Source organism: Schistocerca serialis, chromosome 7 (assembly GCF_023864345.2).
Source record: "Schistocerca serialis cubense isolate TAMUIC-IGC-003099 chromosome 7, iqSchSeri2.2, whole genome shotgun sequence".
Classification (NCBI taxonomy): Eukaryota; Metazoa; Arthropoda; class Insecta; order Orthoptera; family Acrididae; genus Schistocerca; species Schistocerca serialis.
In genome coordinates this window covers 46,632,267-46,657,455 of record NC_064644.1, presented here as the reverse complement: position 1 = coordinate 46,657,455, position 25,189 = coordinate 46,632,267, and the positions used below count along the sequence as shown (strand labels likewise).

General features: G+C 37.4%; 1 protein-coding gene across 2 annotated transcripts in view; it reads left to right on the top strand.

Moving 5' to 3' along the window:
* The window catches only part of LOC126412477 (transient receptor potential protein), a 451,880-nt gene extending 427,073 nt beyond the window's left edge, over positions 1 to 24,807 (top strand). For both annotated transcript variants that reach the window (XM_050082094.1, XM_050082095.1), the window contains exon 21: positions 22,654 to 24,807. In XM_050082094.1, coding sequence (XP_049938051.1) covers positions 22,654 to 22,925 — 272 coding nt within the window. In that variant the 3' untranslated portion in view covers positions 22,926 to 24,807. The remainder of the gene's footprint in view (positions 1 to 22,653) is intronic.
* The last annotated feature ends 382 nt before the right edge of the window (positions 24,808 to 25,189 follow it).

The following is a 25,189-nucleotide window of genomic DNA, read 5'->3' as shown; positions in this document are numbered from 1 at the left end:
ACGCCCACTGCCAGCGACCAGGTTAACGCTAACTGTGAGCCCCATAACGCTGTCTGCTGACGGAAAGTAGCGTCCATACTCATCCATTACAATCGCTTTACTATTATCAGGTACCACTATATAGCAACTGCCTTCCTGATGACATCAAGCCATCTCTTCTACTGTCTCACAAGCTTAGGGTTTCGAAAGCCTTCAGTGGATCTAGCTGTTGAGTCCGTGCTTTCAAATTTGATAATTCCCATTGCCATTTGAGTCTAGAAACTCTTCCAAGCATACCTGGAACGTGCATTTTTCTTCTGCTACCAAGTAACGTCACGCACAGGTTACCATATTGGATTCGCATTCTAAAGGAAGCACGATCAAATCCGTGTCTGACCACCACTATTTAAGCTTTCCGTAGCTGTGCTAAATCATTAAACATGAATGCCGATATGAAACCTTTCCTCGACGCTTTCTCATCCAAACTTGTGCTCCGAGTCTATTAACCGCGTCATCGACGGCGCCTTAGACCAAAATCTCGCTTTTTCATCCTTTTATCCTGACCAGCTCTACCCTGATGTTCCCCAGAATCTGACGCCCAGTATCCCTCTGTGCGTGGCACTCTGTGAGTATTCACCTGCGTCAGACCCAGTGATATTAGATCGTTTGTTTTTATTAGTAGAATACACGTCTAGCACACGATCGTTATCAGTTGTATTTCCACATAACGGTAACGGAAACCACAGTTAAACACTTCTATAGATGTCCTTTGGTCTACTCTTGTTTATTTCCTACTTCAACTGTATTAGGTTTGGAGGTCTCGTGGGTTTATTTTCCTGCCATTTCTGGGACTCACTGTCTCTATCATTGGTACACTCGCCATTTTAGTGGAACTTGCTTCAGTACTCCGTTCAAGTTTGGTAAGCTTGTTGCTGAAAAATGCTACTAATCTTCCACATGCATGACATGAACTCCAGATTTCAGGTGAAACCGCCCAACATGCACAGAGCAGCGTACTCGAGATCACAGTGATGAGACACTTCGCTAGCTGCAGTCTCTCTGGTGGCTGCTCTGTTTCCATACCCCAAAGAAGCCAATCAGCACCCCAGAACTGACCAAATTGTATTTCTTAGCGATGTTAACCAGTGGATTCCATTTTTGTCTTTTACTTCTTGGCTCCCTTCGTGTATCATCATATTTTTTCCATGGCGCCCAAAGTCAAAACACTGATTTTTCTAACGTAACTGAAGTGCGAAGCTAATGAGGTGAGGTTAGGTTAGTTTAAAAACACAGTAATAAATACAACACGTACTTTATATTCACAAACAATACTGTTGAGTATAATTAATGCGAAAGATGAGTTTGCTCTACAAAACTGCTCGTATCTCGGAATCAAACTGGATACAGCTACCCTCATTTCCTGTTCCACGTTAATTTCCGCGCGATATTTACTCTTTATTACAGCGACCGCCAAAAAAAACCAGCTCGCACAGACAGGAAGTTTCAAATGGAATTATTGTCCATTCAGTTTTACAACTGAGCAGCAGATATTCATCGTTTACTATCATCCAAAAAGCATGAATTTTTATGTTGCCGAAGTTTCTTTTCAATGTACTGTGTCAAGATAGTTCAGTAAAATTTTGTACCTCTAATTAAGCGAATTCAGATGAAACTTTGGATCTAAGTGCGTCATGAATCCATATGGTTTTTTCGGTACTATTGCTTGAGTGGAGTTTTCGAATTATTTGACAAGCGGTGATAGGTCACATTCAAAAACAGATTTACATTAGAAAACAAAACAACTTCATTGAAGATTATAAAGTAGTACGACAGGCGAAATCAGTCTTCAATAACATAACAATAAGAGTTACATAGATATAAACAGATCTACTAAAGCAAACAGCAGAATATATTGCAAATACTGAAAAGGTGAAAAAAATTTAAAGAGACGGCTGTTGCAGCCGAGGCGCGAGACACTGCGAAACGATAACAGTAGTTTGCCAGAATATGCTGAATTAAATAAAACTGTTTACGAATGTCTCCCAGAGTATGTGACAAGGCACAGTCAAAATAAGAAGAGAAAACAATAAGAGTATGCAGACAAGATAAAAACATATGTGAAGGTAGCACAGCAAAGTACATGATAACAGAAAGGGCAGTGCACAAAAATTCAACTCTTAATTTAAATGGCTTTATAGCTCAAGAAGTTAATCCAAGCACAGTAGTTCACAATTAAATGAACAGTATTTCGAATGTAGTAGCTGAGAAGTATAAAGCCATTGTAGGTATGGAGAAAGGAAAAACGACAAAAGGTGACGGTATTCTAGTAGAAACGGTTAAAGCTGCTATAATAGTATCTTGCAAAACTGTTTACAAAAAGTTTATGAATGACGGTTATTCCTCAAAACTGGATAATCTTGTAATTTTTACGGAATATTCCAACAGTACTTTGACGAATATACACATATCAAAAATTTAGATATACGGTATTGAAGTTCCGCAATAATATCTATTTTACAGTTCGCTATGAACCGGCTTTCGGGTTTCTAAGCGGAGCTCAGATAACTTAAGATAGTCCACAAAGATAGTCCAGGAAGCATGAGAGGGAATTTACAGCTGTACAAATATTATTTTTCCAAAGATAAGTCACTTTTCACAACTCTATATCTACACAAAAACACAAGCATAATAAAATTAACGAAGAAGCTTTGAACACATATATTTTTTACTATTTTATGCCCAAAAATTAAAAGTATAAGAGTATACGCTGCTGCTTTAGCAAGGGTGACAAATGAGACTGTGTTTCGTCATTATTCAGAAGTATAGGAGGGTTTCTGAAATGACATTGGTTTCACTTTGCCAACTGATGTTTGCCACAGCAATTTATTCAGCGAATATGAATTTACGAATTGCTCCCGGAGAAAGCGTAATTGTAGGTACAGTGATTAATAACAACAAGTTAGAATGCATGGAAGTGCGCCAGTAATGGACAGTAATTCGAGGTTCTTACTCAATGTTCATTTTAATCAAATTTTCAACTACAGTCAGTACTTGCAACCCAACAAGTCATAGTCTGACGTATTTCTAAACATGAATTACCTTTTCTCTCTCCAAGTTCTAAATTCACAACGACATCTTCAAAAAGTTAACTCAGTGTGGGCATCCAAAATAAGTTAAACCTCTGTTCATGATAGACAATACTGATGCAAACTCCAAGACCACAAACTGTAACTCACTCCAAACATTATCAGGCCTAATATTTTTACCTGGAAAATTACTATGTCAGTAGCCACGTTATTGCTAAAAATATCTAAGCATTTACAGTCCATAGCCGGCGTTCATACAACGTCCAACTGTCAGACAAAGTGACTCAAGTTTCTTTCCATTACACCCAAACTTATTCTGTCTGTTCTACCTTCACCTACTCATTAAACAGGTGCTACGGTTACCATACATCCACCTGATCACTCAGTTCTCTCTCTGCAACAGTAAGCAATTCTTTCATAAGGTTTAAATAACATGTAAAAATTTCGAAGTCATCTCTCGGTGAGCATCGATTTACGTGCTATACAAAAGTTGTTTATAAAAAAACTTAGTGACAGAGATATATGCAGTGATAGTCTAGAACGATTTATGGAGAATTCACTACACTAATCGGCATCACTTAAGAAACTAGTTAGTTAGTTTCCTGTTCCAAAGATCATTTGCACACTAAATCGTAATAATGTGCAAGAAGTCGTTTCACATTCAAATCACAAATTAATTTGTAAATATGTCTGCACACTTCATGTGATATTCTTTTTTAAAGAAATATGCAGATGTGAGTTACTAATTCCTATCACCTCCTTTTACACATTACAATAATAGATATTGTTCTACGAAATAGAAGGAATTGTCAAGGAGAAACATTTTGGCTTGTTTTCACATTCTAGTTTGTTGTCTGTCAGAAATTTTTCGTCACTGAGTAAGAATTCAAAAATTTTAGTTTCAGCATTGTGCATCCCTTTTTGTGCTAAAGAGAAACTCAGTGTGGAGTAATGAATGTCATGTTTCCTTCTGGCGTTGTAATTATGCACATCATTGCAACTTCTGAACTGCTGCGGATTCTTTACAACAAACTTCGTGAGGGAATAAGCATACTGTAAATCAGTAGGCACAATGTTCAACTCCTTAAACATATGTCTACAAGTTGATCGTGAGTGAGCACTACTATTATTCTTACAGCACGTTTTTGAGCAACGAAGACTTCTTTTCGTATAACTGAGTTATTCCAGAACATTATTCTATATGACATTATCGAATGAAAATATGTGAACTCACTGATTTGCCTGTCCCCAAGATTTGCAATGATTCTCATTGGAAATGTGGCAGAGCTAAGTTGTTTTAGGAGTTCCAAAATGTTCTTTTCGATATGGACACCTAAAATCTATGAAGTTACCATCCTATTTATTATTTCTCACCAAGCGTTACACTTATCATTGGTTTAGTAACCCTAGATGTGCATAACTGAATATATTGTATCTTTTTGAAATTGGCCAAAATAGAAAACCAGTCAATGATACTTTTAAGAACACTGTTTACCATTTTTTCTGTTTCTGCAGGTAGACTTGCACTGATTACAATACTAGCGTCATCTGCAAAGAGAACTAATTCTGCTCATTATATTATAGCATTAGATGGAAGATCGTTTACATATGTGTGGGACAGGGGTAGACCTAAGATTGAACTTTGAGGAGCGCCATAAGCGATTTCTCTCCAGTCTCAGTATCATCCCTGATTGCACTAGTCGAATTACTGAGTACAACTATCTGAATTATTATGGTCAGGTGTGATATCAACCACTGGTTGGCTTTCACATCAGTTGCATAAAACCACATTTTATCTAGAAGAATATTGTGATCCGCACAGTCAAATGCCTTAGATGTTTGTTGTTGTTGTGGTCTTCAGTTTGAATACTGGTTTGGTTTGATGCAGCTCTCCAAGCTAGTCTATCCTGTGCAATCCGCTTCATCTCCGAGTAACTACTGTAACCTACATCCTTCTGAATCTGTCTGGTGTATTCATCTCTTGATATTCCTCTTACGATTCCCCCCCCCCCCCCACCCCGCCAATTTCCTCCCGTACTCAACTGGTGATTCCTCAGAATGTTTTCTACAAACTGATCCCTTCTTATAGTCAGATTGTGCCATAAGTTCCTCTACTCCCCTATTCTGTTCAGTACCCCCTCATTAGTTACGTGATCTACCCATCTAATCTTCAGTGTTCTTCTGTATCACCACATTTCAAAAGCTTCTATTTCTCTTATTGTCTATGTTTCACTTTCGTAGACAGTTACATACCATACAAATACTTTCAGAAAAGACTTCCTGACACTGCAGTCTATACTCGATGTTAACGAATTTCTCTTCTTCAGAATAGATTATCTTGCCATTGCCAGTCTACATATTATATCCTCCATACTTCGACCATCATCAGTTATTTTGCTTCGAAAATAGCAAAACTCATCTACTACCTTAAGTATATCATTTCCTAACCTAAGTCCCTCAGCAATACCTGATTTAATTCGATTACATTCCATAATCCTCGTTTTGCTTTTGTTGATGTTCATCTTATATCCTCCTTTCAAGGCAATGTCCAGTTCGTTCAACTGCTCTTTCAAGGCCTTTGGTGTCTCTGACAGAATTACAACGTCACTGGCAAACCTTAAAGTTCTTATTTCTTCTCCCTGGACTTTAATTCCTACTCCAAATGTTTCTTTTGTATCCTTTACTGCTTGCTCAATATAGAGATTGAATAACATCACGGATGGGATACAATCCTGGCTCACTCACTTCTCAAGCATTGCTTGCCTTTCATGCCCTCGACTCTTATAACTGCCATCTAGATTTTGTACAAATTGTAAATAGCCTTTGTATTTTACCCCTACCACCTTCAGAATTTGAAAGAGAATATACCAGTCACATTTGTCAAAAGCTTTCTTTAAGTCCACAAGTGCTACAAATATACATTTGCCTTTCCTTAACCTATCGTCTATGAGAAGTCATAGGGTCGCCACTGCCTCACGTGTTCCTACATTTTTCCTGAATCCAAACTGATTTTCCCCAAGGTCGGCTCCTACCAGTTTTTCCATTCTTCTGTAAAGAATTCATGTTAATATTTTGCATCCATTACTTATTAAACTGATAGTTCAGTTTTTCACATGTCAACAACTGTTTTCTTTACCTTAGATAGGTCACAGAAAATACAAACTGGTGCTCTTTTGTTACTTAATACTTGTAAAATTTGTAGAGTGGAAATGTAAATGGATTTCTCAGCAGAGCAATTACTCTGAAATCCAAACTGTGACCCACTGAATATATATATATATATATATATATATATATATATATATATATATATATATATATATATATATATGTTGTTCAGATCGGATTATATTCCACAACACATCAGCTTCTCAAAAATTTTGGAAAATAGTGTCAGTAGTGAAACAGGTTGTTAGTTACTGACATCTCCCCTGTCAACTTTTGTATGGAGGGATTTAACAGTGGCGTGTTGCATTCTCTTTGAAAAAATGCCTTGACTTAGTGATGTACTACATATTTCAGTTCTAGGCGCGCAGTCCGGAACCGTGGGACTGCTACGGTCGCAGGTTCGAATCCTGCCTGGGGCATGGATGTGTGTGATGTCCTTAGGTTAGTTAGGTTTAAGTAGTTCTAAGTTCTAGGGGACTGATGACCACAGAAGTTAAGTCCCATAGTGCTCAGAGCCATTTGAACCATTTACATATTTCAGATAAGACAGGGTTAATTATATAGGAATCAATCTTTAGTACTTTGTTGGAAATGCTGTCAAATCCAGATGAGCTTTTATATTTTAGAGAATATATAATTTTCCTAATTTCACAGAGAGAAGCTGGTGAGACATATGTATGAATGAATTATATGAGAGTTGCTTTTTTGATATGCTGCTGTGATTTTTCAATTCAACTGTTTGTCCTTATGTTTCCTATTATGTTTAAGAAATGTTTACCAAATATATTTTCTATCTGTGATGCTTGGTTCATAGCCCTTAGATTTAATTCAGTAATGATGTTATCCTTTTCTGTGTCCTGCTCTCCTGTCTCAAGTGTCACTTTACTTCATATGGCTCTACATTTGTTGTTGGAATTACTGATTTCTGAGATATTGTGCATGTTCCTTGTTTTTTTTTAATAACTTTCATCGGTAATTTTCAGTAGTTTTTGTAGCGTGCAACTACTGCAGGATGTCTAATTGTTCTTTGCAACAGACTCATGTCCCTTTTGCTTTCATAAGGTATATTAATCCGACTAGTGATGCATAGTTTTTTACATTGCTGTTCAACGTCCTTTCTTATTACCTTATGTGGAAAGCTACTTTACAATAATAATATGAATTTATCATGGACAAGATTATATTGTATGCCAGCATTCGGTTCATCATAAATTGCATTCCAGTCATCTCGTGGAAACTATTCTTAAAGTGTTTGTCAAGGAATCATGAACTGCTCTAACTGATTTCCACTGAGGACTATTGACATTGAAAAGCATTACCTCATTTAGCCTAACTAAATGTGCATCATGATCAGAGAAAGCATTTGACACTCAGTATAAAGTTATTTTCTTCTTTTGAGCTTCATCAAGGAAAACATGCGAATGAAACAACAAATTTACCGTTAACCAGTCATTATTTAATTTGAAACTTCCTGGCAAATTAACACTGTGTGCCGGACTGACACTCGAACTCGGGACCTTTGCCTTTCACGGGCAAGTGCTCTACCAACTGAGCTACCCAAGCATGACTCACAACCCATCCTCACAACTTTACTTCTGTCAGCACCTCGTCTCCTACATTCCAAACTTTACAGAAGCTCTCCTGCGAACCCTGCAGAACTAGCACTTCTGGAAGAAAGGATATTGCGGAAACACAGCTTAGCCACAGCCTGGGGGATGTTTCCAGAATGCGATTTACACTCTGCAGCGGAGTGTGGGCTGATATGAAACTTCCTGGCAGTTTAAAACTGTGTGCCGGACTGAGACTCGAACTCGGGACCTTTGCCTTTCGCAGGCAAGTGCTCTACCAACTGAGCTACTCAAGCACGACTCACGACCTCTCACAGATCAGTTGGTAGAGCACTTGCCTGCGAAAGGCAAAGGTCCCGAGTTCGAGTCTCAGTCCGGCACACAGTTTTAATCTGCCAGGAAGTTTCATATCAGTACACACTCCGCTGCAGAGTGAAAATCGCATTCTGGATTATTTAATTTATTTCTTCAACGTGTTTCAAAGGGTCCAATCTCCATCTTCAGGAGGATTTATTTGTTTTAATATGATGCGTGCATTTTGTGTTATGGTCTTAGTGTAACCTGTGGCTCTGTCTAGTAAAGAAAAAGAAAACACCATTTCGGAACACAGTTTTGTTTAAAAACAGAACAAGTGCAAGTGTGCAAATAAAACAAGTTCCAGCGGTCATAGGCTTTTTTCCCTGTCGTAGTACATCACGTACAAACTGTCATACCTTGTAAACAGAGATGGTGTCTAAAGACTTATAGGTGCAAGGAACATATAGCAAAAAAGAAACATTACTACAAAGTACAGAGATCATATCGCAAAACAAAACCATTATTTCGTAGTAAATCTTAAAGCATTGTGGAGAACTTTGCTTGAGTAGGCAAACATATGTATTGGATTAAATATTTCAAGTGGTAGTGGTACAAGAATCCTTTTCTGTCAAGTTTATGTAGCTTAGACTTTGTACTCATTTATGTAATGAGGTCACATGCTATAAACATTAAGTCTGTTGCCTATAATGGCATAGTTATAACTAAATAACAATTTAAGTTGGGACTGAGAGCTGGGGGATGAAAGGAGTGACAGAAGGAGAGTAAGGTTTTGGTTCTGCCAAGGCAATGTGTTTGTTAGGCTTACATCTGTTGCATGTTATAACAGTAAATGTTGATGTAATGGATTGATAAGGAATATAGATACTCCAATAGAAATACTCTTAATAATGTAAAAATAAGTAAATTGTGTCAAGCTGGTATGTGGTACAAATCATTGGTTTTGAGATGGATTTGTTAAGTTTTTTGTGTTAGACAAGTCAAATCTTCATTCAAAAAATATATCATGTGTGTGTGTGTGTGTGTGTGTGTGTGTGTGTGTGTGTGTGTGTGTGTGTGTGAGTGTGTGTGTGCGTGTATGTGTGTTTGTACATGTAGAGATGCATATGTAGAGGATGGAAGGAGTGAATGAAGGAGAGTAAAATTGTTTTAGTCATGCTGGGCTATAGGCTGCTAAGATTAGATCTGTTATATGCTATAGGTAAGTACAGGCTGAAGAAATACATTGATTATGCTTTAAAATAATATGCAGATAGATACATTGTTCATAGTATCAACACATAGATGTACTCTCAAACTGACATTGGAGTTCAGACTGTTGGTATATCTGTGAGTAGGGCCATTCCATTGTTCATCTGGTAAATGTCATGGAAACATAACTAATTATTTACAGTAAATTTGAAGGAAAGGTTAGAGGCTCTCTCTGTCGCTCTTGTCTGTTTATGTGTGTATGTGTCACACATTGCAAATTTAATAATGTAGGCTGACGTTAAAAGCAGAGATGGCGCTATTGCAGGGTTCATATACCACTTGTAATATTTAATCTAAAATATCTGTTCATCTACTCAACGAATGATCTCTACAATGATTTAAAACGTATGACTAAATGATAGTTTTTGCTACATCTTCTTTGCACTTTAGAAATACTGTTTCTGTTTTACTTCATGTTCTTTTCTCCTATCAGTTTCTAACCCAGCTTTCTTTACTAAGTGTGATAGTTAATAGGAGAAAGGAGCCTGTGATCACTGAAGGTATTCTATTTCAGTTTTTTGTCTACAATGCTCTGTAATAGTGTTTTGTTCTTGTCTTTAGGGTTACTCTAAATTCGTAAAACAACACACATCGTATTAACACAAATAAACCAACCTCATGGAGGTAGAAGCATTTTGAAATGTCCCCTTAGAAAAATTAATGAATTACTGTGCTGATAAACCTCTTACATTATTTGCTTTTCAAACAGCTGAGCAGAAGTGAACGTACTCAGACATTTTGCTCTTTGCCTATTCTGATCAACACTAAACTGACACACCATATTTTTAGCGCAACACAATCTGACATTCAAAAATCCCTACAAAAGAATGGCCCTGACTAACATTAATCTATACCTTTCACAAATCACTTACCTCACAAAAATCTTCATTACTCGAACTACTGCAATACAGCGAGTGCCAATACTGCCAGCTAAATAAAAGATTCTAACTACTGAAGGCACAAACTACTAATAGGCATAGTTAGCAAATGAAAGATTTTGATAGAGAACAAACAATGTATTTACCTTACTAGTGTTCAAAAGTCATAATATATATAGCAATTCATGACATCCAGTTTTACAAATTTCAAAACTCCGCCATTTCTCTCCCCACATCCACCACTGCTGGCGGCTCACCTCCAACTGCGCAACGCTACGCGCTGTTAACATCCAGTTGCCCAACACTACAATGGCAGACAACAATGCAAACTAGCCACAGACTGCACACAGCACAGCCAGTGATTTTCATACAGATCGCTATGTGGCGTTACCAATATAAAAACCTAAACAGCCTACTTACATAGCCCCCATGCTCCCCATAAAAAATTTTACAAATTGTTTTGTGCAGTGGCCAATACAGATTAGAAAAAAATTTTCATAATTACAATAACAAAGAAATCAAATGCACACACTTATTGATACAATATTGGTCAAAATCTAAAATTTTCTCACAGTCCATAAAGACAGTCCTGATCGTTCATCACAGTAAAATTGCAGTGTTTTTCTCGAAGTCTGAGCAGTAAAATAAAATGCACATGGAAGTAGTGGATTTCCATGTAGTCTTGAAGAAGTAGTGTTGTCCTTCCAATGGAAAGACAGTGCTGACTCTTGAGATGCAGACAGGTAATGGGCCACAACAGAGCAAACCCACAGCAGAGTCAGTCGAAGTTTTGAAGAATATTGGTAGGTAGGTCATCAAAGAGCAGACCCACTGTAGTCCTGGTAGAGAGTATGGTATTGGTGAGTCATCAAAGGTGCAGACCCAGTGCAGTCCTTGTAGAAATAATGGTATTGGTGAGTCATCAAAGATGCAGACCCACTGTAGTCCTTGTAGAGACGGCCAGCAGCCAACTGTTGCGACTGTGCAGGTGCACAATCACCATCGAAGAGTCTTGCGGAGAATATAGCAAGTCCATAAACCACCACTTATGTACTCACAAAGTTTTTGGAATTGTCCTTAGAACCAACAATGCTGTTAACCAGTCCCTTGCTGACTTATCAACACACGTTGGAGCACTAACAGTTCTCTTTTTTTTTTTACATATTGTGCATATACTATGACCAACAGAAATGTGTGCAGTGAAATGAATGCTTACAAGTTACTCAAGTTGCTGAACTGGTGTCAATTACAATATTATAACATGAGAATAGAATAACAAAGGTACAAAATATATCATTAAAGAACATAACAATACAGATAACAATTGTAGTAATACGGGCTTTACAAAAGAATCAAACTAACATATACATCAGTGTTACAGGAATTATGACATAAGTAAATACATAAAAGATCAGAATAACTTTTGAAACATCAACTTTACACATGAGCATTAAAACAAAACAGAATAAATAATGTCTAAGCGTATTTACAAGGTAAATAACATATTATCAGAAAAATTCTACAACATAAATCTTATTAGCTAAATACATACAGACAGGAAAAACACAAATTCACATAGTGTAATAACACAAAAACACAGGACAGTGTTTGTTTTCAGTGTGACATTTGGTACTACAGTCCAACCCAAAACTTCATTCTGTAGATCTTTCGTCTTATTTCAACATTTGTTTCCACCAAAAAAAATCCAATCCAAGCATGCTTTCTGTATTTATATGTTCACATATTTCTTACCTCATTATTTATTTTCCATCATCTTACCTCATCATTTATTTCCAAGAAAACCCTACTTAAACCTGTTGTCCCTAAACCCTACTTTTTTGTTCATATCCTCTTTCAAAATACTTTTTTGGCCAAACCATTTTCTTATAGCTTCTCAATGCATTTCTTCCAATTCATCACAACTTGTTCTCTTATATAGTCTACCCCCTCTTAAGCTAACTTAAATCTACTGAGCTCAGATGCTAAACTAAGGGACGCGGCAATGCAGCAGCACTAAACGATTAACACAAACAGCAATGATAAAAAAAATGCAAATTGGCAAAGCAAGCAGCAATATTACAACTAATATAAGGCAATGAGCAGCAAACAAGAAAAATAAATCAGTAGTAAACTGGCTTAACACAGTAATGTAAAGTGAAATTTAGTAGCACTATGCCAGGCAAACAGCAGCAGCAAATGCAATAACTTATATCTAAACATGACATAGCTCAAGCAGAAAAAATATTACAGTAAAAATGGCCATGCTTAATACCTATGTCACATCTTAACACTAGAGTGATGCATCACAAAAACTTACTCTGCAAGAAAGTTACCAAGTCAGTAAAAAAATTATTTATGCAATTCCTGTGAATGTCTATTTGTGCTCTCTTTTCTAAGAAAGTATATCATAAACGTATACTTTACTCGGTCTGTAGACAGAAAACAGTGATATTAGTACAACTATTAAATTTTATAATAACCAATGCTGCAGTGCAGCTAGGAACTAGATATTAAAGAAAATGAGTAAATATGTACAAAGGAAGGCATGAAACATCATTCATTAGCCATATGGCATTTCATAAGGTAGTAAAAAAATCTCTCAACTAGAAAGACAGTAGTCATAATCAGGTGTATAGACATAAAAATATTTCTTGTCATTTCATTAGGCATTTCAGAAAATATCATAAATTAAGAGCTCCACAGTGTTATCATATGTTTTCAAGTTTGAGCGTGTCGTATTTGCGATGCTTTCTACAAAGGAATGTCAATAGCAAGGATAATGGCCCCCTTTTTTTTCTCCACCTGTGCCTCTGAAAGGCACACACTAATGGCTTTTTTCCAGGCGACTGTCGCGCAGCTGGGTGCCCACGACTCATTACGTGAAGGTGGTCACTTAACTTTCTTACTGAAATATTTACGACATCAGTTTGCATTACAGTGACAGTCTCATATAAAAAATTTCACAGGTCGAGAATTTGCGTTGCAAATGTGTAGAAACAAAATCCTATGAATATAACAGTGTTCAAAAAGTTTTCGTCGGCATTGTGATACATTCATGCATTTACACACATTTCATAACTCTTAAAGTACGATTCTTCGTTTCCAACATCCTTTTCCACAAATCAGAGTCCTTAACCACTACTCATTACTCATATACGTATTCGTCGACACTTCTTCAATATTTCATCATAATAAATACGTAGCATAATCAAATTCCTCATATACGGTAGCATCATCTTATTGATCATAAACATACCTCAACAGCATAATACACATCGTCGTCATAAAAATAACATCATAACACCTCAGTCAAATCTCAAAAACGTCGTAGCTTTCTGCAATAATGTCAAAACCTAAAAAAATTCTCTGCTCATTTCAATAGTGTCATCTACCTCAAACGTACTTTAAAATCATGCTCCCTTACCAAATACATCATTCAAAGCTCTCATAGTATCACAATGGTTCCAAAAAAATAAGAACAGTTCACAAAGTACAGACAAAATACAATTTCATAAGTGTGAAGTTACCCAACAGTGAAATTGCGTAAACATGTGTCACTGATGTAGTAAAAAAATGTTTATCTCTCAGTTAAATGATCAGATAGCTGTGTAATTTGTGTGTTACAGAAATATGGTACCGATGTGTAAAGTTGTGTAAGCAAATAGCATATTAGCTAGGGCTTCTTGTGCTTCCCAAACACATGGTACACAACGTAAGCGTGTACCCCCCTGAGGATTAATGTAATTATACCCTCAGGTGTTACAGATTACAGCTATGGAATGAAATGTATCACGGAAAACTTTCTTTGTAATTCAAAAATCTTAAAAAATAAATGGTTTAAGTACAAAATTAATCACTCAAATGCATGTCCTGTAGCACTAAATGGCGTCTTGCTGTAAGATAATTCTGTGGAAGTGTCGTAGTTATCGTCCTCTGTGAGCAAAGTTCTGCTGAAGTCAATGTACTTACCTCATCATAAACGAAAGTGAAATGCTTTGCGTATATATATTGTAGTTATTACGTACCTTACTGTGATCAAGAAAGTACTATAATGTGACGTATTATTGTGCTACGAAAAAGGCTGTCTCATTGTAGCTATACCACAAAAGTTACTACTAAAACATGTTTTACTTTCCAGAAGAATTCAGAAAAACTGTGCAGATATAAAACAGATACACCGCAAAAGCAACAATGTAAATTGTGTCAAATATTAATAGCATTGTGATATAGCCGTGTAGCTATCAAAGAAACCAAATGCTAAGTCATCTTTAATCTCACCGAATGTACTTCAAATAAAGAGTATCTTTTCAATAAAACCAAAATGTTGCATTAAAATCTCATTAGCAGTATAAGTTCTAAGTATGTAAGCCTGATAGTCGTTGCGTAATCGTGCAACTTGATGCAAGAATGTATAACACTGTGTCGTCTGTTCACTATAACAATGCATTCGTAATTACTGTCTAAATAAGTTGCCCAGGTTCTTGAATGGATATTTAACTTCAAACATTGTTGCATGGTAACAGTTTCTTAAGTCTGACAAAGCATACTAGAAATGTGAAGTAAAAAGTTTTATGGCAAAGACAAAGTTAAAAAGCAGATTATCTTTCAACAAACGGTTTTACACGTGAAATGTTGTGTAAACCTTTACTCTTCCTAGTACGCAGAGTTTCAGCTTCAACGGAGTCATCGTGTGGTATATGTCGGTAAAGAATACTGGAATTTTTCTCAAGGTTACCATCTATGTTATTTTTCTCTGAGCCACCCGCCGCACGTGGCTGCTTGCAGTGCGAGTCATTGTCTGTCTCTTTGTTGGTGCGTGTCGTTATTGGGATTAGGAGACCTAACTTCTACAAATTCACCTTGCCGAGAGGGCCCTGCCATGTTTGAACCACGCCAATTTTGGTTAAATTCTGGTCTGTTGTTATGATTATATCGTCTGTCGTCATGTCGGTAGTTCCTGTAGTTTCTTTCTTGTCGGTCACGTGGTGGACAATTTCTCCCTGAATCGTAACTGCGCGCTGGACCGTTGCGTCTAAAGTTATTCTGTCTCCCTTGATAATAATTATTTTGGTTCCCATACTGTCTCTTTCTCTGATTGTCTCTGTGATAGTCACTACCACGGAGAGGCGATCTTTCCCTGTAATTATTACTACTCTGCCAACGGTTATCATATGGGTGGTGTCTGTTTTGGTCACGATTTGTGTTGTGAGAATAGCCTTGTCGTGTCCAGTTATTATTTCTTTCATCGCGGAATTGCGACGGATGTGACCTGTAACTGTTGTGTTCCTGTTTTCGCGTTCCGCGATTGTCAGTGTCAATTTCTAATTCTTGTAAGAGTCCCTGAAAAGCTTCAATGTCGTCGTTGCAACGTCCTGCCAAAATAATATGTCGCAAATGTTCAGGTAATTTGATTAAGCAAATGCGGATGAGTTCTGAGGGGTTGTATGGGTTTGACAGGTACTGATTCTTGTGCAACATGTCTTCAAAATATTTCACAAGACTGGAAAATTCAGATTGTTCGAAATGTTTCATCATTATGATGCTATGTTTTACTCGGTCTTGTGTAGCTTGAGACCAATATGCTGAGAAGAAGGCATGATAAAATTCTCCTTCACTGTGGCAATCGTGAATGACCGATCGCATTCTTACAGCTGGTTCATTCTCTAAATAGCCACACATAAATTCTAATCTGTGCTGCAATGACCTGTTGGGGGGGGGGGGGGAGGGGGGAACAATGAGAGAATTGATGAAGCCACGCTTGTGGATGAATGTCGTTGCCGGAACTCTTAAATGTTTTGAATTTACGTGTAGTAATAAACAGCTTCTAGTCAAAATCATCATGTCGGCGAGTTGCATGTCGGTCATTGTTCCGTCGTTTCGGCGGTTCCATCTCAAAATTCGGTGTACCTTGCCAATGTCTTTCATAATTTCCGAAGTGCCCTGTGTTATTATTTAGTGGCTGTTCCGTATTTCTATGTGCCTCTTCCCGTATTGGAGCGCGAGTGTCCTCTGAAATACGTAATTCTTGTATTACCTGGGTCAGCTGATCTTGTACTTCCCGGATTTCGCTTTGGTGTTGCGTATTAATTTGATTCTGATTTTGTTTGAATTTCCTAATTTATTCACACTCTTCTGTGTCATTAAAGACTACCGGTTTTGTGTCATTCAGATTATCATCTACCTTCGTAGATAAATTATTTAGTTGATTCGTAAGTTCAACTACTTTCTCTGATAATGAACTAATTTCCTCCATGTGTCTTTCAGAACCAATTTTCAGAGTATCTACTTTGTCCTTTAAGTTTTCCTGAGTTTTTGCAAGTTGCGTAACCGAATCGGTAGATGCAACTGAGTCAATTTTAGCTTGCAAGGTGTCGTGATTGTCATGAACTATAGTTTGCGGTTCCTTTGTGGCTGCTTCATGATTCTGTAATGCATTTTCATGACGTGAAAAAATAGGTTGGAAATGCTCACAAATTTGTGTTTTTACGTCATTACAGACTTTTTGACATTTCGATTCGATTTTATGTAACTCAGTAGTTAAATCTTCACGTGTTTGTTCAAGTGTGGTGTCTAACTTTTGAAAATTTTGTTCCATTGCGTCTAAATGTTGCTGTGTTTGTCTCTGGTGTTGTTCCATTGTGTCTAACTTTTGAAGATTTTGTTCCATTGTGTCTAAGTTTTGAAGATTTTGTCCCATTTGTTTCTGATTTTGTTCAAGCGTTGTGTCTAACCTTTGAAGATTTTGTTCCATTATGTCTAACTTTTGTAGCCTTTGTCCCACTTGTTGCATTAACTGTAATAACAATGCACTGGTGTCTGAAACATGTTCCTCAGTGCTTTTCGGCAGTGAAGTTGCACCGGCAACATTCACATTTTGACAAGCAGAAAATGTGTCTTGACTTATTTGAGAAAACGGTGAGGACCCAAAACCTGAATCTGCAGTATTTGCAAAATTGTGTCCTGTCATTCCCGATTCCCGAGGCGGGGTGTTGCCGACCGATCAATCGATAATGCTTCCCTGTTCACTAATTGTTTCACTGTCTACACCATTGTTTGCCACACGCTACATTTCCCTATGCACAATTACCAAATTACTACTTTGAACATTAGTTAGTTCATTACACGATGGCACTAACACACTGCTTTCGTCTTCACTGTCATTTCTCAGTTTACTTTGGAGCCTAGTATTACGTTTTTCACATGCCATTACTGTCACAATATTTCACACGACAACACAGAAAAACACAATTTGAAGAGCAAAATAAAAAACACATTTACATAACATTGAAAATAATATCTCGTTAATTGCAAGCGCAGCTGTGAAATACTTAGTGCAAATCTACATGCATGCCACAACTGCTTTACTGTACAAAAAACTACAAGTACAAAGGAAATTCTCTCTACAATTACGCGCTAGCAATAAACAAAGGCTGCACTAATTGCACAAACTGCAAGAAAAAATCAGAAGATTCCAGGTTCGAATCCTGGCAGGGTCGCCATATGAAACGTCCCCTTAGAAAAATTAATGAATTACTGTGCTGATAAACCTCTTACATTATTTGTTTTTCAAACAGCTGAGCAGAAGTGAATGTACTCAGACATTTTGCTCTTTGCCTATTCTGATCAACACTAAACTGACACACCATATTTTTAGCGCAACACAATCTGACATTCAAAAATCCCTACAAAAGAATGGCCCCGACTAACATTAACCTATACCGTTCTCAAATCACTTACCTCACAAAAATCTTCATTACTCGAACTACTGCAATACAGCGAGTGCCAATACTGCCAGCTAAATAAAAGATTCTAACTACTGAAGGCACTAACTACTAACAGGCATAGTTAGCAAATGAAAGATTTTGATAGAGAACAAACAATGTATTTACCTTACTAGTGTTCAAAAGTCATAATATATATAGCAGTTCATGACATCCAGTCTTACAAATTTCAAAACTCCGCCATTTCTCTCCCCACATCCACCACTGCTGGTGGCTCACCTCCAACTGCGCAACGCTATGCGCTGTTAACATCCAGTTGCCCAACACTACAATGGCAGACAACAATGCAAACTAGCCACAGACTGCACACAGCACAGCCAGTGATTTTCATACAGATCGCTATGTGGCGTTACCAATATAAAAACCTAAACAGCCTACTTACAATTTGAAACATGTTGTGGAAGCTGGTAACAGTAAATTTGTTGTTTCAATCAATATCTGTGATAATCATGGTAAAGCCTAATTTAAATCTTCGCATGTAAAGAAAACATCGACGGTTACGGTCCAACTGTCATTAGCCACCCATTTTGGAAAGTTAACTATTGACAGCAAATCGGAGGATCCAATTAAGTCTTCCGGATTCTATTTCCTGTGTGATCCATTGATACTTTATTGGTCACTATATCAATATTTGTTTCGGTTACATTAATTTTATAACAAAGTACATAATCATATATCTTAAAACAAGAGAAGCTGCTAAACATCACATTTTATCAATTAGGTTTCACACTGTAAATGCCACTTAAAAATCTTCTTTTTTTCTGTAGCATAGCTTCTACCTCTGTATCTACATTTACAAATCTATATGCTTACTCCACAAGCCACCATACAATGCACGGTGGGAGGTACCCTGTGCCACTAGTAGTCATTTCCTTTCTTGTTCCACTCACAAGCACAGCGAGGGAAAAACGAGTGTCTATATGCCTCCTTATGAGCTCTAATTTCTCGTATCTTATCTTCACAGGCCTTACGCGCAATGTATGTTTGCGGCAGTAGAATCGTTCGACAGTCAGCTTCAGATGCTGGTTCTCTAAATTTTCTCGATAGTGTTCCTCAAATAGAACGCCGCATTCTCTCAAGGGATTCCCATTCAGTTCCCAAAGAATGTCCGTAAGACTTGCGTGTTGTTTGAACCTACTGGTAACAATTCTAAAAGATGGCATCTGAACTGCTTTGATGTCTTCCTTTATTCCGACCTGGTATGGATCCCAAACACTAGAGTAGTACTCAAGAATAGGTTACACTACTGTCCTATATGTGGTCTCCTTCATAGATGAACTGCACTTTCCTAGAATTTTCCCAATAAACCGAAGTCAGTGATTCGCCTTCCCTACCACAGTTGAAATACTGCCGCATCTCTCTTTTATAGCACTGTTCTCGTAACCAGATTTGCTTTCCTTTGTTAACAATATAGATAACATTAAGCTACAGGAATATAAAACCATCACAAGGTAGAAAAATAATGTACTGAATGAAATACAAACCTAGAAAAGAAGATAGACATCAAACAACAGAAAACCACTTCCAAGAATTAATAAGTCACGTTAACTACTTTTGCAGTACTCGAGGGTTGTAGGTGACTGAAAAAGAATAATTAGTTCTTATGTATATTTACATTCACTAATGAGTCAGGTAATCATTGTCTGGATGGTTCAATTTATAGAGATAATCAGAAAAGTAAGAATTATATGTGATGCTAATTTAGAACATCTTGCAGAGACCTCTTCAAAACCCTTCCTACTTTGTCGACAGTTTCACATGGTGTACATGTAAGAATTGTCAATATACATTCATTAATTTTCTTTGTCACGACCAAAATTTCTCTTTTCTTAAAAAATAGTGAAAGGTATGCATATAACTCTATACCACAAACAAACTCTAAGGCGAATTATACATGATGGTTGGCACTCCACCACATTTAAGTCACATTGTTAGAACTGCACTGACCACAGTTTCTTGTGAGAAGTGGATTGGTATTGTAAAATGGTACGAACAGAAAGAGTTTTCAGCTTTAAAAGAAAAACTTATAATTTTCAAAAGAAAAATGAAAATCAGAATTATATTGAATTATAGGTCTTGTGCCCAATCTTAAAATTATAATTACATTTGCAACCTAGGAAAGCCTTTTATAACATAAAAAATTAAATCTTGTTACTTTTATTCACACTGCAGAGAGGGCAGTATAAAACAGTAGGGTTAATCTTATTATTTTTCTGTTTATTGGCCTTTTTGGGTGAATAGGGACAGGTTAAAATCAGTTTTGAATTTTAAAGAACAACAAATAAAGTTTATCCAGTTGAAAAAAAGTTTTACTCAGTACAAAAACTAAATATATTGCATGAATTGTGGTTTCTCATTTTGTTTTCCTTGTAAAAATTGTTATATCTCTAACTAGTGTACGGTAATTTTAAATTTATGAAATTGTTTGTTTGTTAATATACCAAGTCACTGACATCGTGTTTAAAAATGAAATCTTTGAATCTATGAGTCGTATTCCTAGAAGTATTGGACAGCTTTCAAACAACATCTCGTTAAGTACATAATCACTTCTCATCTGTTAAAATAAACCTGTTTTAGCAGCCTTGTTTCCTCCGAAAAATCATCATAACCTTTGCCTTTTAGTAACGAATTTTACATGTGTGCAATCTAAATGACAACTAACTTTTTCCATATACTTTATTCACAGCATAACCTCCTGGGCTCAGAACAGTGCCACATGGTTTTTCGTTTATGTCAAATTCTTGGTATTCTGCTGAAGAAACACTGACGATTACTGTTTCTGTTCACTCGACAATTTCCGAAAAAACAGCCTGACATTTTCAATTAGCCGAAACACGAGTATACTTTCAAACTGAACTTTTGGTTAATGAAATGGGATTGCAAATTTCCTTCTCATGTACTTGAATTAAAATAACACAATCTAGGTTGGTACTTACTAATGAAGGTAGAGTGAACTTTCACTTTCAGTGTCGTGAACTTTGATATTCGTAATTTCCCTGTTAGATTAGTTGACTACGCACCTAGACAAACAAATCTTTGAATAAGTTTTCCATTTTTCTTCCGACACGACAACGTAGAACTTTTTTGTAAGTTTCGTTTATACTCATCCCATTGTTTGTATTCACCTCAATTTAGTAGGCTAAGTTCGGCTATGTGGACTGCTTTCATGCAACATTTGACACGCGAATTGTTTAATTACATATTTCTGTCTCAGGTCACACAAACGATATTATTACTGGTTTCGACGTATTACCAAGTCGTCATCAGATGATTTGAACACTTTAGATAGTAACTCGTGAACGAAAAGGCCTTTGCCTATATGCTTTCATTCTGAGTGTCTCCCAAGGCCGTTCATTTGAAAGTTTACCATGTAAGCTATTCAAATTGTCTGATAATGACAGAAGAGGTTATTTATACCATATGTGTGATTTTAAGCTGAAATAGGTAATACATAAAAATAATTAGTTTGTACAGCGGACGTTTCAAAGACCAACAATGTACCTTCTAAGCCAGCCCTGGATATCAATAAAGCCATCCGATACCATTTGGGTGTTCTTGAATTGGTAAGACTTTTCACCATCAGATAATTTCAAGCTGCATAGATGCAAAGTGAGGCCATTTTATAGCGTGTGTGAATTGATGAGAATGCAAACAATTTGCCTGATCAGACGACTATAAACTGATAACATGCAACTGTACAATGATTGCTCAGGAAAATTGAAACTGACGATTTTATGTACCTGAGGAAGTGAAACGTTTCCTTGTTTTGGTATGAGGAACCTACTCTCAAATATTTTTGATGCATCACTAATGGCTTAAAGATATACATAGTGAGCACAAAGTCTTGCCCTGATTATAAAAATTTATAACAGAATAACCGTTTGACATAATAAGTTACATTTGATGCCGTTACATAGGTTAGTGTTATTAGTTTTTTTTTAAGACCACTTACGTTAGTAAACCTTAACGTGTGCTCCCTTGGTAGCTCGGAGAATGTCGAGGCCGTATTCCAGTTCCCGCCAGATGTTTCGTAACATGTGTTCTGTCACAGTAACCACAGCAGCTTGTATCCTAGCCTTCAGTTCGTCGACGTTAGAAACTGGTGGGACGAAGACTCTGTCCTTGATATACCCCATCAAAAAAAGTCAAGAGGCGTAATGTCTGGAGAGCGGGGTGGCCAGGGTGTTGGACCGTTCCTTCCAATCCACCGATCCGGACATTACTCCCCTCTACAGACATTACGCCCCTTGACTTATTTTTCTGGGGCTATATCAACGACAGAGTCTTCCTCCCACCAGTTTCTGACGTCGACGAGCTGAAGGCTAGGATACTAGCTGCTGTGGGTACTGTGAAACAACTGGTCTTAAAAAAAACCTAGTAACACTAACCTATGTAACGGCATCAAATGTAAATTATTATGACAAACGGTTGTTCTGTAATAAATTGTTATAATCAGGGCAAGACTTTGTGCTCACCCTGTACATCAGTGACTTACAGGGCCAGTATACGTTGATTTCATGGCTTGTGTCCAACATTAATAGCTCGCTGCAGTATGTGGTAGAAGAGTTGTTTGATAACACATGCTGAGCTGTGAATAAACAACGATCTGCAACAAATTTTCCGTCAGGTTCCCCCGCTTCGTCAAGGTCTTCATCAACCTCCTCACGCGGCAGCGCCTCTGGAGGTGCCGGTGCCAACAAAGAAGAGGGTGCGCCCAAGAAGTCTGGGGAAGCTGGCCCCGCGAAGGACGAGGAGGAGAAAGAGAAGAAGGAAGGAGGTGCAAAGGACAGCGGGAAGGAGGAGCGCGAGGACGGCTCGGCACCGACGCCTTCTCCTCGGGCCTACAAGCCCGGCGGGAAGTCCAAAGTGACGGGGCAGACCCTCACCGGCTGGCTGTAGGCGCATGCTAGACGCTACACACTACACACTACACTCACTGCCCTCGTCATGGGGACTTTCTGCGGGTCTGGGCTAGGTAAATCTCATAAGGGCTCATTCCACGTTTCGAGATAACCACCCCGTACGAGAAGAGTACTGCTCTGAGAAAAGAGGTCGATGAGAGTTCCTTGAAGTAATATGTGCTACATACTAATTTAATTTTTCATACTTGTATTTTATCACAAACCAAGGGTGTACTTACCCTTGGATCAAATGAACTTTGTAACCTTTGGGGCCAATGAACTGCCTTCCTTCTAATATTTCTTACCTATTTCGTGTAATTTTAACTTATAATCCCTTAATCAGGCATAACACATAATAACATACTCTGCACGCGATTCTCACAAGAATATTTTCATCCACTTGTCTAGAAGAGACGGGTAAGAGTGTAGCCCAAGATATCATCACATTTCCACTACCAGCCAGACGTCGACGTATATATCTTGATGCAGCAGAGGGAATGAAAAAGCAAGTACTGCATTGACTGCACTTCGAAATCTGTGTCGATCCCTTGTGGCTACAGGGAGATAAGGGGACACAGTCATTAGACATAGCACTCTGTTGCTTTCTTCAGCGTCCATTGGCCTGGCACTCTTGTTGAATAGTTAGAATTAGTCATTAGAAGGCCACCATAATGTAAACCCATTGAAGGAGCTTTTTAGTTAGAACAAACATTCCGAAATATTTATTGACATTCTGCCTAATTTCTATAATGAAAATAACTTATATACGCAAGATGTTTCCTAAAGGAGAGCTACTGCTTTCTCTCTCTCTCTCTCTCTCTCTCTCTCTCTCTCTCTCTCTCTCTCTCAGCGTGTGTGTGTGTGTGTGTGTGTGTGTGTGAGTGAGAGTGAGAGAGAGAGAGAGAGAGAGAGAGAGAGATTTTGTGTACGTGTGTGCTTGGAGGAGAGACAAGAGAGAAGAGAGAAGAAGCGTTCCTTAATCTCCGGTAATCAGTAAATGAGGATAGTATCGCCACAGTTACTCCCGTATGAAACGGAATAAGACATAGAACTTTGGTTGTAATTCGTGAAATGTGTGGAACGTCCAGCTGGCAGGAATTGTCTTCGCTTCTTGTATGCCAAACGTTTAACATCAGCTGCCAACACACATTTAAGAGTTCATGAATTACGGGTACCACTTTTAAGCAAAATTTACAGAAGGTGCAGTTGGCTCTTAACTGACAATAATCACTTTTGAAAAAAATAATAATTCATCCAATAATAACATACATTAGATATAGCACATAGTTGACCTGTTTGAAAACATTATTATAATAATGCCAGTATCCCCGTATCAAGTAAAGCTGATTGCCATTACTTTTTACGAGAAACTGCTTTCTATTCTTAGCTTTTCCTTAAATTTTGAGTTCTTCACTTTTAATACGAATCTCCGTATGCTTTTATGATATTTGTAAATATTTAAAATTATATGAAGCAACATAAACCTTATCAGCTCCGTCCATAACAGTCTCCGCTATTTTTATGCTCTACTAGGGCTTTTCATTCACCAAAATGTCTAATTTCCGTAATTGGGCAGTGAAATAGACTTGTGTCGACGACCACAGGACATGGCTGGTACCTCAATAATTCCTCCAACTGTTTTTCTCACTATCTCTTTTTAACATACGGGTAATTAAATAAATAAATTTTGATAAAGCCTTCAGCAATAGCTGACATAAGATTGTGTTGGTTTGTCTGTTTTCAGTCCTAATAAGTACCCAGAAACAAAGTTCTTAATGAAAATCAATAAATTTTGATCACTTACACTTCAAGAATTATTACTATGTCATCTTTGTTAAAACATGTATATTGATTATGCAATAAAATGTGTTTACCATAAAGCATTTGTTTTATTGTTTTCGAAATGTGGTGTAGATTACTACAAAATCTCAAGACTTCCGTAGGCAGTAATAGGGAATTATGGAGTAGCAGTGTCCGATCTGGTGTCATCTCTCCTAATCGTATGTGGAACAGAATTTTGACCTGCGATAATTAGATACACTTACAGACATTAAAAATAATGTCATGTTTTTGAGGTGTTACTGCACTTAACACAACTGGCACTGCTTTCCGTAAAATTGGGTAAAACTGCTAAATGCCACTGCCTACAGAAAACTTGCAGATATTAAAGACAGCACGGAATATAACTGCCACAGGCAGAGGCTACAAATCGCTTGGTTACACCTTGACTGAGGATCTCTGTATACTATGCCAGACGACTAA